The sequence below is a fragment of the Patiria miniata genome, unplaced genomic scaffold, assembly GCF_015706575.1.
Source record: "Patiria miniata isolate m_02_andy unplaced genomic scaffold, ASM1570657v1 HiC_scaffold_2, whole genome shotgun sequence".
Classification (NCBI taxonomy): domain Eukaryota; kingdom Metazoa; phylum Echinodermata; class Asteroidea; order Valvatida; family Asterinidae; genus Patiria; species Patiria miniata.
Window position 1 is genome coordinate 2,836,310 of NW_024037058.1, and position 13,224 is coordinate 2,849,533.

General features: G+C 38.4%; 1 protein-coding gene across 4 annotated transcripts in view; it reads right to left on the bottom strand.

Moving 5' to 3' along the window:
• Positions 1–13,224, bottom strand: part of LOC119727008 (LIM domain kinase 1-like) — a 56,054-nt gene that overhangs the window by 16,533 nt on the left and 26,297 nt on the right. For all 4 annotated transcript variants that reach the window (XM_038198886.1, XM_038198887.1, XM_038198885.1 and 1 more), the window contains 4 exons: positions 11,600–11,709; positions 10,539–10,745; positions 2,699–2,792; positions 1,967–2,274 (listed from right to left, as the gene is read on the bottom strand). In XM_038198886.1, coding sequence (XP_038054814.1) covers positions 1,967–2,274; positions 2,699–2,792; positions 10,539–10,745; positions 11,600–11,709 — 719 coding nt within the window. The remainder of the gene's footprint in view (positions 1–1,966; positions 2,275–2,698; positions 2,793–10,538; positions 10,746–11,599; positions 11,710–13,224) is intronic.

Consider the following 13,224-nt stretch of genomic DNA (forward strand, 5'->3'; position numbering starts at 1 on the left):
TTAAACTGCTGTTAAAATGTTGCTCAGTATTTAAACAGCGATGTTTGCAATGGCCGCGAGCACACGCACTCCGCGCGACATGCGCGCAGTACGCTCTGCTGGCTTGAGAGCTACTGATATGATCTCCATATATGAGGAGAGGTTCAGCATACCGCAAACGTCGCGTGCACTGTAGAAAAGTCCTGAACATGGAGTAAATTGTAAAAGTTGGTCATCTTTTCAACTTTTTATGGTTTTTAACATAAAAGGTCTTTATATAGGGATAATAGTGTGATGTGGCAGTTATTAAAGCTATAGTCCATCATTTGCAGCTATCCAAAAAGTAACTGACGTAATTATTGTTGGCAAACATACTTTGTTGAAAGATAGTAAGTGGACTAAACTCCCTGTGAAATTATTCTCTCTGGCAAGCTGTCATGTTGAAGAAATCAACGAAAGAAGGGCTTTCCAACGGTGCGTGGGATCGGTGCGTGACATCGCGTAGCTACAATCGGCTCAGTGAGAACGTGTCTTGGACGCTGAATTCAGGCCCAATTCAAAACATGATTCAGCAACTTTTGATTTGAAATCGAGATCCTAGAATGCTGTTTATCTCAAAATATACACCTGAAGCTGAGCTGAAACTGCATCAGGTTAGTTGTTCAGCACCATTCTTTAGATTTTTAACACTTTTGTTGCTTCAAACGAACAAAATGCACAAATTACAAACGATGGACTACATGTACATCTTTAATGTGATGTTTAAAACTGGTTTAATAGAGGCATGGTTGTCGATAATAGCCCTCGTCTTAGGCTCGGGCCACTATCAGCGGCAAGACCCATAACCGGTTTGAAACCACACGTTTGTAACAGCTCCATCACCATAGGTGTAGCCAGCAGGGGGGGGGGGGGGGGGGGGGGGGGCGTGTATGTAAACCCCCCCAATATTTTGTAAAGACTGCCTTTTTCCATTCAAATGCCCTTTTTTCAACGTGCTGACCCCCCAATAATTTGTAAAGAGTGCCCTTTTTTGTACGATCTGTGCCCCTTTTTTTCTGAACAAGTGCCCTTTTAAGAAAAGAAGTGGTGCCTTTTTTGTGGTATTTGCCGTTTTGTGTGCCTTTTTCTGAATTTCGCACATGTATCGCCATGAAAAGCACCATATATTGGCCCTTTGTGTGCATAATCGTCGGTTTTGAACAGCGCCCCCATTATTAATTGCATCACATAAATATTACACTGCACACCAAATGATATCAACCGTGTTCATCCTGCACATCGCTTATGTCACCTGTTGGAGAAAAGGATGTCTTCACAATTTATTAACCACTCGGGGAAGGGGTGCCTTGTGCCATAACTTGACCTTTGACATCAGCTACTGATGAATCACCTCTCATCCCATTCCATGGTCCAATAAAGATTGCCTAATCCATGGGATAAACTGGGACTTTAAGTCTTAAAATCGGTCTATCTAAAGAAAATAAACTATGACAAGCGGGAAGCAAGCGTAAATTTGATTTAAGGAACGTGCATTTAGGCTATCAGCTTCGGTCCAAAAACTGGGCTACTGGTATCAAATGATCAAAAGAAGCAATGCTCATAGCGATTTTTGGCAAGGTATGCACATCTAGAGTTGGAAAATGTGTGACAGCAATGTGAGCGGTGGCAGTGTTTTGGGTGTTATCACTTTGAAATTTTTCTTCTTCAAAATGGACGCCAATATGCTTGGTTCTGGATTAAATATATGTGGTAACAAGCATGTTTTGGCCATCATTTTTAAAAAAAGTGATAGCACCCAAAAAGCTGTGACTTTCTACGCTCTAAATTGTGCAGGAACCAGCAAAAATGCCAGGAAGACTCAACATTAATATTATTGCAGTCATCCGGGTACTTTTTACGAAAACATACAATACGCTGATTTATTTTTACCACTGGAAACCTGACATAAATAATATTGTAAAATGTTTACTGCCGTTATTCTACTCACATTTTGGACAAGGATGAGCCTCTCTCTGGCCTTGTGATAGGGAGGTCTAATTCCAACTTCATCTTTCTCTCCTTATCTTCCTGATTCTGTTGGATCTGTTGTCTAGCTGCTAGGTTTAATGTCTTTGGTTTGATAATCACTGATGTCGAGGTTGTGGAATGGTGCTCCTGAGTTGTCACAGGAGAATCTGTTGTTGTTGTCGTTGTTGTTGTTGTTTTGGTTGTTTTTGTTGACGTGGAGGCAGGCTGGGGGTCGTGCTCGACGGTCAGATGAAGCTCAGTCGTGCTTTGGCTGATTAACCTATCAAGCTGTTGGGTAGAATAGAATCAATTATTAAGAGAAGCATGATAAGATTGAATGACATTCTGTATTACTGTAAGGACTGTGCCACAATAATGAAGGGATGCTGAGTAACCTATTCATGTGAGTCAAGTGAAGACAGCTTGATGGGGAATGTCAACTGGGCCCTATCTCATAGAACTGTCAAGCAGACTGACGCTGAGCAAAACAGTTGCTGAGGACTACTCAATAGACATCACTTCAACTAGTCTTATAAACTAGTTTTTGTACTTTATTGCAATTTGTGCTTTATTACAATGTGTGCTGAGCTGAAAACTGCCCGCTGGTTCCTGTACCACAAAATTGGAATTAACAGAAGCTTTCAATGAAACTGTGAATGGTCAACAACTAGACAGACAGCAGCTTGACTGACAGACAGACTGACAAACCCACCTCATGCAAATTTTGCTTCCTGACAGGTGTTCCATTGACCTCCAGAATTCTGTCTCCAACTCTAAGAGTTGATTCGGCAGGGAGGGAGTCAACACTGTATTAAAAAATGAAAAAGAAATGTTTTAAAAATGAAAAGAAAAAAAAATATTTAAAAAAAAGCAAAAAACAACAACACAGAGATCATAAGAACTATGAAAACATCTACCAAACATTAGTTGCAATATAATATGAGTAATACGAAATGTGAATGCACACATTGCTTACTGCTCGATTGTTTCTGGCACTCAGCCAAGGTGACTGAGAACCTGACAAGAGCAAGGGGAAGGAATTGTTAGGTTGAAGCTGGAGGGGAAACCACAAAGATCAAATCTTGGCAGAACCAAAGTCACATGACGGGAATTAAAACCAAATCCAGTACGTAAATCTGAAAAGTACTGAACAAGTTTGTTTTGACCACTTGTCCTGAAGACTTTCCAGTCCTGGGCAATTCCATTGGATGTTACGGACGTTACATTCAGAACCTAAGACCAATTAGGAACAACAAAACAACATACTTGCGATGTCAACAAATGTTACATATTTGGTACAACACTGGCTTAGGGCTTAATGTACAACATGACATTAATGTAGTGTTAGCTGAACTAATTAATGAGATATAAGCAAGTGCTGTAAATGACTGTTACGTACAGATGTTATGGTTTCAGACATAGGTTTTTGATTTTCAATATGCATTGATAAAAGTCTGTGAAGTTTCTTGCAAGAATTTATTTAAATAACTATGCTGTGGTAGATATAGCTTCACTCTATAAAAACACCAATGACATTTTACAAAAAGGAACTTTGACGTTATGGATACATGTTTCTGTTTTTATGGACGTTACATTATATAATGTTACAGACGTAACGTGCCTTTTACCAAAACAAAATCTGTGTAACCACATTTAATCACACTTAATCTCACTGGCACACCACTCACATACAAGGTCTTGTTGTCCCCTTTTATTTGTTATTCTGAAGATTTCATAAATGTTCCACTTTTCAGCCATGTCCACTTTGCCCTCCTGTTTATTTTGTGAGCTAGCATTTCAGGGTTTTAATATCCGTATTTTCTTGATTTGTTAACACCAAATTAGCTGAATATTTGGCAGTCAACTTGGTACTCAAACCCTGCTACATCACTGGTATCATACTTGGAGGGATTCGACCGAGTTCATCACATGATCACAGGTGGAATTGAGTAAAGTAATGCTAATGCAACTTCACACTGGATTCATTTAATAGCTCAATTCAAATTCTGCAGCAGCAAAATAATGTACCTAACTCGCTAGGCATATTATGATAGGTTGCTACCTAAACACTGTATGATTAAAACCGATTCTGTATTCTTTGTACTTGAACAAAATGGAATATCAAGCCTGGGAAGAGACTCGTATTTCATGATATATAATTAGAGGCGAGACAAAACATTCAGATAGTCAATCTTATGGATTATGAGTTAGCTGCCTCTCTGGAACCTCTCACGTCGTCACTCTGTTGCCTCACTGTGCTTGTGTTACAGATATTATCATGGGAAGTGCTGCAACGGTCTTCCTGTGTTGTACCTCCTAATCGTCCCCTTGGGCACACTACACACTTCACCATCCACTCACATCCACATACACTCACTGTTCCTAAAGCAAATTCTAAGAAGTATTCATTCAGTTTCTTTCCATCCACTGCCTCACTACGGAACCCCTTACCTGTATCTTGTTTTTTTTTTCAGTCTCACTGCAAGTGTAACGTCAATACTTACATATGTACATGTGTCTTTCTACTTAAAGTAATTTTTCTTTTTATTTGATAATTTCCTTTTCTATCCCTTCTTATAAATTATTTAGCTCTCACCTTGAGTGACTGTGAACTAGGGCTGTGTAATGGGTGACTCTTGTAAGAAAAACTCTATGTATAACACATTGGCACTAGTACTCAGCCAACCAAACTTTGAAACATAATAAAGCATTAAAGAGGTTGTGGAATGCTCGAAGACATTTCCGTCATTTTTCGGGTATATGTAGCCTAAGGTGTGATGAAATAAAAACGACTATTGTTTCTGTCATTAAATGAGTACAAAAGGTACTTTTGAGAGCTGTTTTTCAAGTCCTGTCATGCCTGTTTCGACCCGAACGTGCAATTTGTGTAAAAGTCGTTGTTGCGGGCAGCAAACAAAACACAGTAAATCGTGACGTAATAAACAGGACTCCCGATGCAGAGTAGCATAAACGAGTCCTGTTTATTACGTCACGATTTACTGTGTTTTGTTTGCTGCCCGCAACGACGACTTTTACACAAATTGCACATTCGGGTCGAAACAGGTCCTGAAAAATAGCTTTCAAAAGTACCCTTTGTACTCATTTCATGACAGAAACAATAGTCGTTTTTATTTCATCACACCTTAGGCTACATATACCCAAAAAATGACGGAAATGTCTTCGAGCATTCCACAACCTCTTTAAGCAGAAACTACTGAACTACAAATGTGGGGCTGACATTGTGTTAAACAGAAAGCTCTTGTTTGATGTTGTGAAACACTTGCAACTTAAGCTAAGTGCTGAGGATGTTAATTGATTTACATTTATCTTCTTATACATGAATCTTAATGTAAGCAGCAGATAGTAAAAAGCCACGAGTTGAATGTCAAGAGGGTTGTTCTTTTTTAAATTTCGATGAGACTTGTGGGCGGGTTCCTCAGGATAATTGGCCCATCTATCAGGGGTAATAGCAAGACAAGTGTTTTGGTTCCTGGGTACAGGTCAATTGACTGTACCATAGCTTCATCACAATGCCAATGATCCAGTCTATTATTACCTGAAAGTGGCATAGTTTGCATGTGTATACTGCCAAAAATAGAATCTGGTTGCAATGTCATATTTCCCATACCTGTGGTTTTATCACGGGGTGGATCTTCCTGACATTATATATGATTACAGAACTCCAAAAATGCAGGCTCCCTAGTCTAGTTGAGAACAGCTGTCTTGCATATAAATAACGCACATGTATAGGTCAATGCATGTATACATTCATGAACAGATACACCACATGATCTGGGTCAAACTTCCCAGCAATGCACAGACTACTGACTAGCTGCTCCCTTAAAAAAAATTATTACCTGTAAAAGTATACACATTAAACATGAACACAATGTACAAGTTTTTATCACTGCTTTATACATTTCATTAACTCTTTACGTGTACATGTAGGTTCATGTACATATATATGTTATGCTCAGTATTTTTTTTCTTTTCCCAAATGATGACCATACACCATGCTCATCACACTAATACAAAGCATGCAACTGATTTACAAAATGGGCCCAAATTTCAAATGGGATTGTTAGATATTATTTATTTTGGGAATAATAATCTGTCAACTGGTCGCATGGTTTGTACGGCGCACTGTATGAACAATTCACACTGTCTGCAACCTAGGCTTAATCAATTTGGTTACAAATGTTATCTTCAAAATGTTAAAATGGAGATGCATACCATACATTCTGGTACATACTTACAAAGATGTTATCAACCTACATGTGAATGTACATGACATGTACCGGTATGTACATGTAATGCACAACAGATTACGGAAACAGAAATTCTTACCTTGTCCCCTGATGATAAAAACTGGCAGAAGAGGAAAAACATAAAGTACATACATGTACATGAAACTGGGAAGATATTTCCACAGTTTTCAATAAAGGTTTTTGCCTGTCATCATCAATGTAAAGTCTGTCTGAGGACTTGTGCAGGAATGCACAAGACTTCTTGGTTGGACTCGAACCCACAACCTCCTGCAAATTATTAATACTTGACCACCAAGCTTTCTGGGAGTCAGAGGAGTATTTTGGATCTGATAAACACTTTGCCAAGATCGCAATACACCATACATTGTACATACTCAAATCGTAATACGTCAACAATGAACGTACCAAATGATAAATTCGTGTAACATGTAATTGTGATGGAGCAGCTCATGTACAATGAACAAGACTCGCATAGTACACTTGACTTTTAAACTATCGTTCGCTATACAATGTGATTGCGGTAAGTCTATGCAGAAAACCTATGCTTGATCAATTCTCTTATTGGCTCATGAGCGACAATCAAACAATGCACTACCGATTTTCATATTTAAATTTTTTTCCCATGCACACAACTCCAAAATTTATTTTCTGGCCTTTGATGGAATGAAATGCAGGATTTTTTCCCCTAAAAATGCCAGGATTTTTCGCTATAACCAGAAAACCTGCATCCCTGATACACGCAAGTCACAAAGCAGCACGTAAATCGCCAAGTTTTCCACAAACTTTTTGACGTATTTGAAGTACATGATGTACATAAATATGCATGAGGGATGATATTTTAAATTTCAGGAAATGTTGTATTCTCAGATATGCCAGGCCACCTACATGGAAGTCAGAGCTTTGGAAATTACTAGTTCTCTTACATGATAAATAAGAATCCCCAAATGCGATTGGGAAACCCATGGTCAAGAAAAAAAAGGGGAAAAAAGGAATCTTCATAAAACCAGCCTAACCAAATGTAGCTCAGTTGTACAGCAGACAAAAGGATTAAACGACAGTAACATCCCTTATTTTAGAAATACCTATTTTAGAAAAAAATACAATTGCTTATAATAGACAAATATATGCGTGCGGCATGGCAATGTAGCAGAAATTTGTTACACAGGAGATTCATCAAGAGCCAGTGTTTCCCCTGCCCATTCAAACATGAGGCCGCCCACCTCGCTACTTTCAGTGACCACTCGCTCAATTTTTGCCAATATCATCACCCTGCTGTGAAGATTGGCAATAAAAGAATACTAATTGAAAAGTTTTTATCTTGCGTAATTTAAAAGCGTTTTTCTTGACCTCTATGCATCAAGAACTCACAATTTCAATGTGAAGACAGAATCGCGATTTTTGTGAGCGCTACATTCTTTTCAGTTGCCCAGACTGCGTAAATTTTGTTTCAAACATCATTTGATATTTTACCACCTCGCTCAGTTCATTAGCCAGGGGAAACACTGTCAAGAGCAATGTGATCTATCCATATCAAACTGTCCCAGCAGAGCTGACTACCCACAGAGGGTGTTGGTCAAGAAAACATGGACGTACCTTGTTAGAAGGATTAGCGTTCAACTTGGACACAATGCCTGATTGACCTACTGATATTGACTACATCCTAACTAGCTTAATCTTGTAATAATTCCTTCATTATCAGATTATAACCAAAGACTCCTAAGCAGAAAAGGCAACTAATGTTCAAAGACTGGCACAATTATTGAAAAATTTATCCCTCCATAAAACAGAATATCTTAAATTTCCTAAAAAACAAAAAATGTAACAGATTTTTACTTACATTACAATCATGTACATTGCATTTTTCCTTAAAAAGCAAACTATTTTGATGGACTTTTGTGTCAGGGTGATGCAACTATTAATTTTATGCCCTTAACCGACGTAATTCTGTAATGCAAAAACTATACTAAGTTCAAATGCTTGTGAGAAAAATAAATGCCCGCTTGTTTTGTGGACTGGAACCTACGATCTCTTACACGCAAGTGCAGACCTCTCCACCCAAACACAAAGCTTGACATGAGTTGGCTTACCAGTTGGAATCTTATACAGCAGCGGGTACTGCTTAAAAACGTGCAATAAAACAAGTATGCTGTGTATTTTTAACCATGACAGCATCCTCAGATGTCAAACAGTAAATGTTCACCAAGAAATCAACATGTACATGTATGTAAAGGGTTTTCATTAACTATTTTCAGCCCAGTGTCTATGATATTCTGGGTTGATATTGTCATGCCTTTATATATCGCACCTTGGGTATATCTAAGGCAACAGCATGTGTGTGCTCCAAAGTATGTGGGATTTTCAGATCACCTTGGTGTGAAGTGCATGTATAATACATGCACAATTACTGAAAAGGTTGCAAGTGCCACAGATCAACACTTCATTCCCCCCCCCCCCTGAAAATGTAAGTGCTCCTAATTACTCCCTGGAAATTGAATTGCTACGAGCAAATTAAGCTCTGTACTAGTTGTTTTTAGAAAGGGTTCTATTCATTAAGCTGCAACGCCACAAATATGGCTGAGCTCACTGTATACATGTAGGCATATATACATGTGGGGTGCTGTGGTCCAATGGTTACAGTGTTCGAATCGTGTGCCGTGGAACATGGGTTCGACTCCTGACCGTGGGAACATGGTGCTTGTGTTCTTGAGCAAGGCACTTTACCATTATTGCTTCGTCCTTCAGCTTAGACGTAAAGCTGTAGGTCCCGTGTGTTGTGTAATGCACATTCAAGAATCCAGTAACACTGGCCTTATAAAGGTGCTACATACATGTAATGAGTCTCATATTTCTCATAAACTTCATTTACCTGTCTTTAAAAATAGACATATTACCAGCGCATTGAGTACCTAATTGTTGGTAGCTACGTGCGCTGTATAAGACACCGGTATTATTTTTATTATTACCATTAGGCCTATGAACAAATATGCAAAAAAATAGAGCAGTAGTAACAAGTAATACACACTACATGTAAATGACAGTTTGGCTGGTATCCTGCTTTTGAATGTACATCTAGATACCATTTGAAAACATTCAAAAACAAAATTGCCAAAATATTATGAAATGGTATGTACTTGATTGTATGTAAATAATAGTATCAAGCATACTGTGGAATTGTTCCGCCTGGTATGCTGTCATTTAAAAATAAAATAGGATTTTTGTATCAGTACTAATGATGGTTCGGTACGAACCATCACTGTGATGAAAAAAACGGCTGTTTCAAATACTACATGAACATTAGGGATCCGTTAACAGGCATGAGCCAGCTTCTGACTTCGTGTGCACACTCGGTACGTTAGGTACGTTGGATGTAATTTGTCCCACGACACAGTGGTTTAATGCATGACAAATTCAGTGAGCTGCACTTAACACAGTTGAAAACAAAACGTGTTTTTCCAGCACTAATGGACACCGGCACAAAACATTGAACAGGTCTGTGGAATGATGTCTGCTATAAATAACTAGCCCTTAAATCGAACCATATCATAAAATTTCAACAAATGAAAATGGTAAACAGCACGTCCCAAAATATCCGAAACATTTTTTTGAGAGGCTCCAGCATCGCCGCGGAAACACGTACTGCCATTATTTTTATATAATTTTAAAGCTTGGAATCTTAACTTTATCCCTGGTAAGTATTGGTTTGATTTTCAAGAGGGTTTTGAAATTATTTGTGTTCAAGTAAAGGCATATCAAAAACAAACTCAACCGATTTCAAGGAAAATCAATCATTTTTCTAATGTGGAAATGGTTCATCAAGTTTATGATGTGACGATCTCGTTGCCTTTTACTCTTTGTGCTTCCTTTTTTTTGATCCACGTAGACTACACCTTAATTAATTCACAATATTGTTCTTCGTTTCAAGTTCAATTTGTTTTTAATACAAATCAACAGTTGTTTTTTGTCGTTATTTCAACAGCTTGTTGAGTCGAGTTTGCATCTGATGTACCGCATCATCGATTTTCCTTGAAATCGGTTGAGTTTGTTTTTCGACATGCCTTTATTTGAACACGAATAGTTTTAAAACTCTTTTACATATCAAACCAATACATGCCAGAGATAAAGTTAAGATTCCAACTTTAAAATGGTATACAAATAATGGCGCTACGTGTTTCCGCACCGACACTAGAGCCTCGCAAAAAAAAGTTGCGGGTATTTTGGTACGCGCTGTGCATTGCCTCTAAGCCAAAATATGTGTGCCAAATATCTCCATTATGTTGGACTCACTCTTTAACACATAGTCCCCGCATGGAAACCCTTTCAGTTTCTGGTGTTGGTGACGTTGGATATTGCAGAGTCTCTTCCACCGCTACGGAAAACCTCTTCTGGCCCTCTGGAGTTGGCGGTATGGTAACCAGCTGGACGGTATGGGGAGCCCTGGTGTCTGGGGACGTGGAGATGATGGGTACCAGTATGTTGTGGTAGCACTGGCCACTTGAAACGAGAAAGCAGAAGAAAATACTTTGAAAAGAAAATTTTAAGAAGAACATTTGAAGACCAGACATTGACTGAAACAAATATGCTAGCCAAAAAAGAAACTCAACTTTATTGTAAAACATACTCAAATGTAATATGAATTCAGGATTACGGGTTTAATGTTTTCAGCAAATGGCATCCCATTAGGAATCACTGAGGCGTAACAACATAGATCAACTGGTTTTTGTGAGGTTTAAGTTAGTACTGTGCATCATAGGCCAGATTATCTGAAAGCTACTCTTAACTTAGTTGCGTTACTTTCTTTGACTAGGAAACAATGGCCTAATTTAGTTGAGATCATTGCTAAAAGTCACACAGTTTTAAGTTCCAAGAAAATAATATTTGACCTCCGGCTGATAAGATACTATGAACAGGAAGTAACATAAGTATGATAAGACTGATGATTGCAAGTAAATGCACTACAAACTTTGAATTCAGAAGGGGGGGGGGGGCAGGAGGCAACTGGTTTGCTTTGAAGGCAATCAATTTAAGAGGATATTTTTTGATAACGGTAGTTCTTATAACTTTGTGAAGGGGAGGATATCCCATAAATCTGTTACTTTTAGGAAAGGTAAAAAAAAAAAATTTTGACAAAATGTTTGTTTTAAACAGTATTTTTTTCTAAGCTAGAAATATTAATTGATTAATTTATATATATTTTTTGATATGGCCAACCACAGTCGCCTGTAGAATCATACTTCAACAACAGTCTTTGACACATGTGTATAAGATATTTCTCCAATCAAGGGAACTTCAGTTTAAAGATAACCATTTATTAGTGTTTGCCAGATTTGATTCAGTGCTTGACGTACCAGTAGAGTTTAGATCTCTCCACCAATGCATAGCCATCACCATCGCCGATGAACACACTGCACTTGATGCATACAAAGCAGTCTGGGTGGTACTTGTGCTCCCCAGCAACCTACCAAGTAAAACAACGTCAATTCAGATTGTAAAGAAAAGTGAGCCATCAAATTAAAAATATCTGTGGCTGAACTTTGTCTGATTCACATCCTCGAAGGTGGAGATTTTGCTTGTATTGCATTTCAACCACACACAGTCAGAGAAAGTTCAGTGTCTTTCCCAAATTGCCAAAAGAGAGAAACAAATATCTGGGTGGGTTATTTGGTCACATGCGTGGTTGACCTACTCTAGTTAGTTTCCTTCCTGGCAAACATTTTTTCTGAGAAGAAAAGACAATAACAATTGTGATGAAACTACAAAAAACCAACTCCGGACATCCTTGGTAGTTAGAGAGTTCAACAAGTTGTAATGTGATGCTTGCTCTAAACCACCTGGATTCCTTTGTTACTATTTACAGACATTGTCCAACAACACTTTTGGTCAGGCTTACCTTAAGCTTCCTCCACAGAAAGTAACAAAATGGCAGCAAAAACATATTTACTCAATAATTTTCTTTCAAGTTCGCCACTTTCAGATGAAAATACCTAAATCACTGCTGAGTCAAACTCCTTGTGAAAGAAAATCCTCCAAGTAACGAAGTTAAGTTAAGTGTCCAGCGCTAGGCTCTGGAGAGAAGTGACTGTCCGATTTTTGGCGGGAAAAGAAAACACGGCAAAGGAAGCTAATGTCTGAGACTTGTTAGCCAATGGCTAATGAGTATTTCCTCAAGTGAAAACCAGGCTGCTTTTAAGATTTAGCCTGGCATTTGATCTGTGGAAGTTGTAAATGTGACAGATAGGGCACTAGGGTGGGGAGAGGGAGGGGCGTGTACTTCTTTCATAGAGGAAATGCAACGGAACAAGGCTGATCCATGTGACCACATGTGACCTACTCTGGGGAAAACGATTGGTGGAGTAAGGCTACGATGATTGGATGGACTACTGAACTCTCATATCTAGTTCGAGATTTGGTGCAAAATCTGGATCCTGATTCAAGTCACCATGTGAAAGTGTTTACTTTATAACTGACGCCCAAGTTCAAAGCACACACGAATGTGGCAAAGTCTGCTACTGAATAGTAACCCATGAGACTAAACTTGTTCCACCCATGAGACTAAACTTGTTGCACTGACATTTTGATCTTTTTTAGTGTAGTGCTGATAAAAACAAAAGTTGGTTAAAAATTTTTACAGACTTTGGGAAGTCAGAATAAAAATTAATTGCAGACTTGTCATTTCCGTGGGGATATAATCTCAACAGGTGTTTAAGCCTTCAAAGTATACAGGTCACTTTTGTTAAAATCAAAGCCAACACTGATGAAATGACTATTTTATTTTCAGTTATTTTATAAGCAGTTGGAATAAAATTAATGGACAGATTAAATTTCCAATACCCGAAACACTTCAGGATGTTTTCACCACCACCTTGCAATATAAATTGACACCCATGTGGTTGAATAGTTTGCCCAATGTACAAGGCTCATTATACTTCTATGCCAATCTGCTCTTGGCATTGTGGCAATGCATTTCCATATT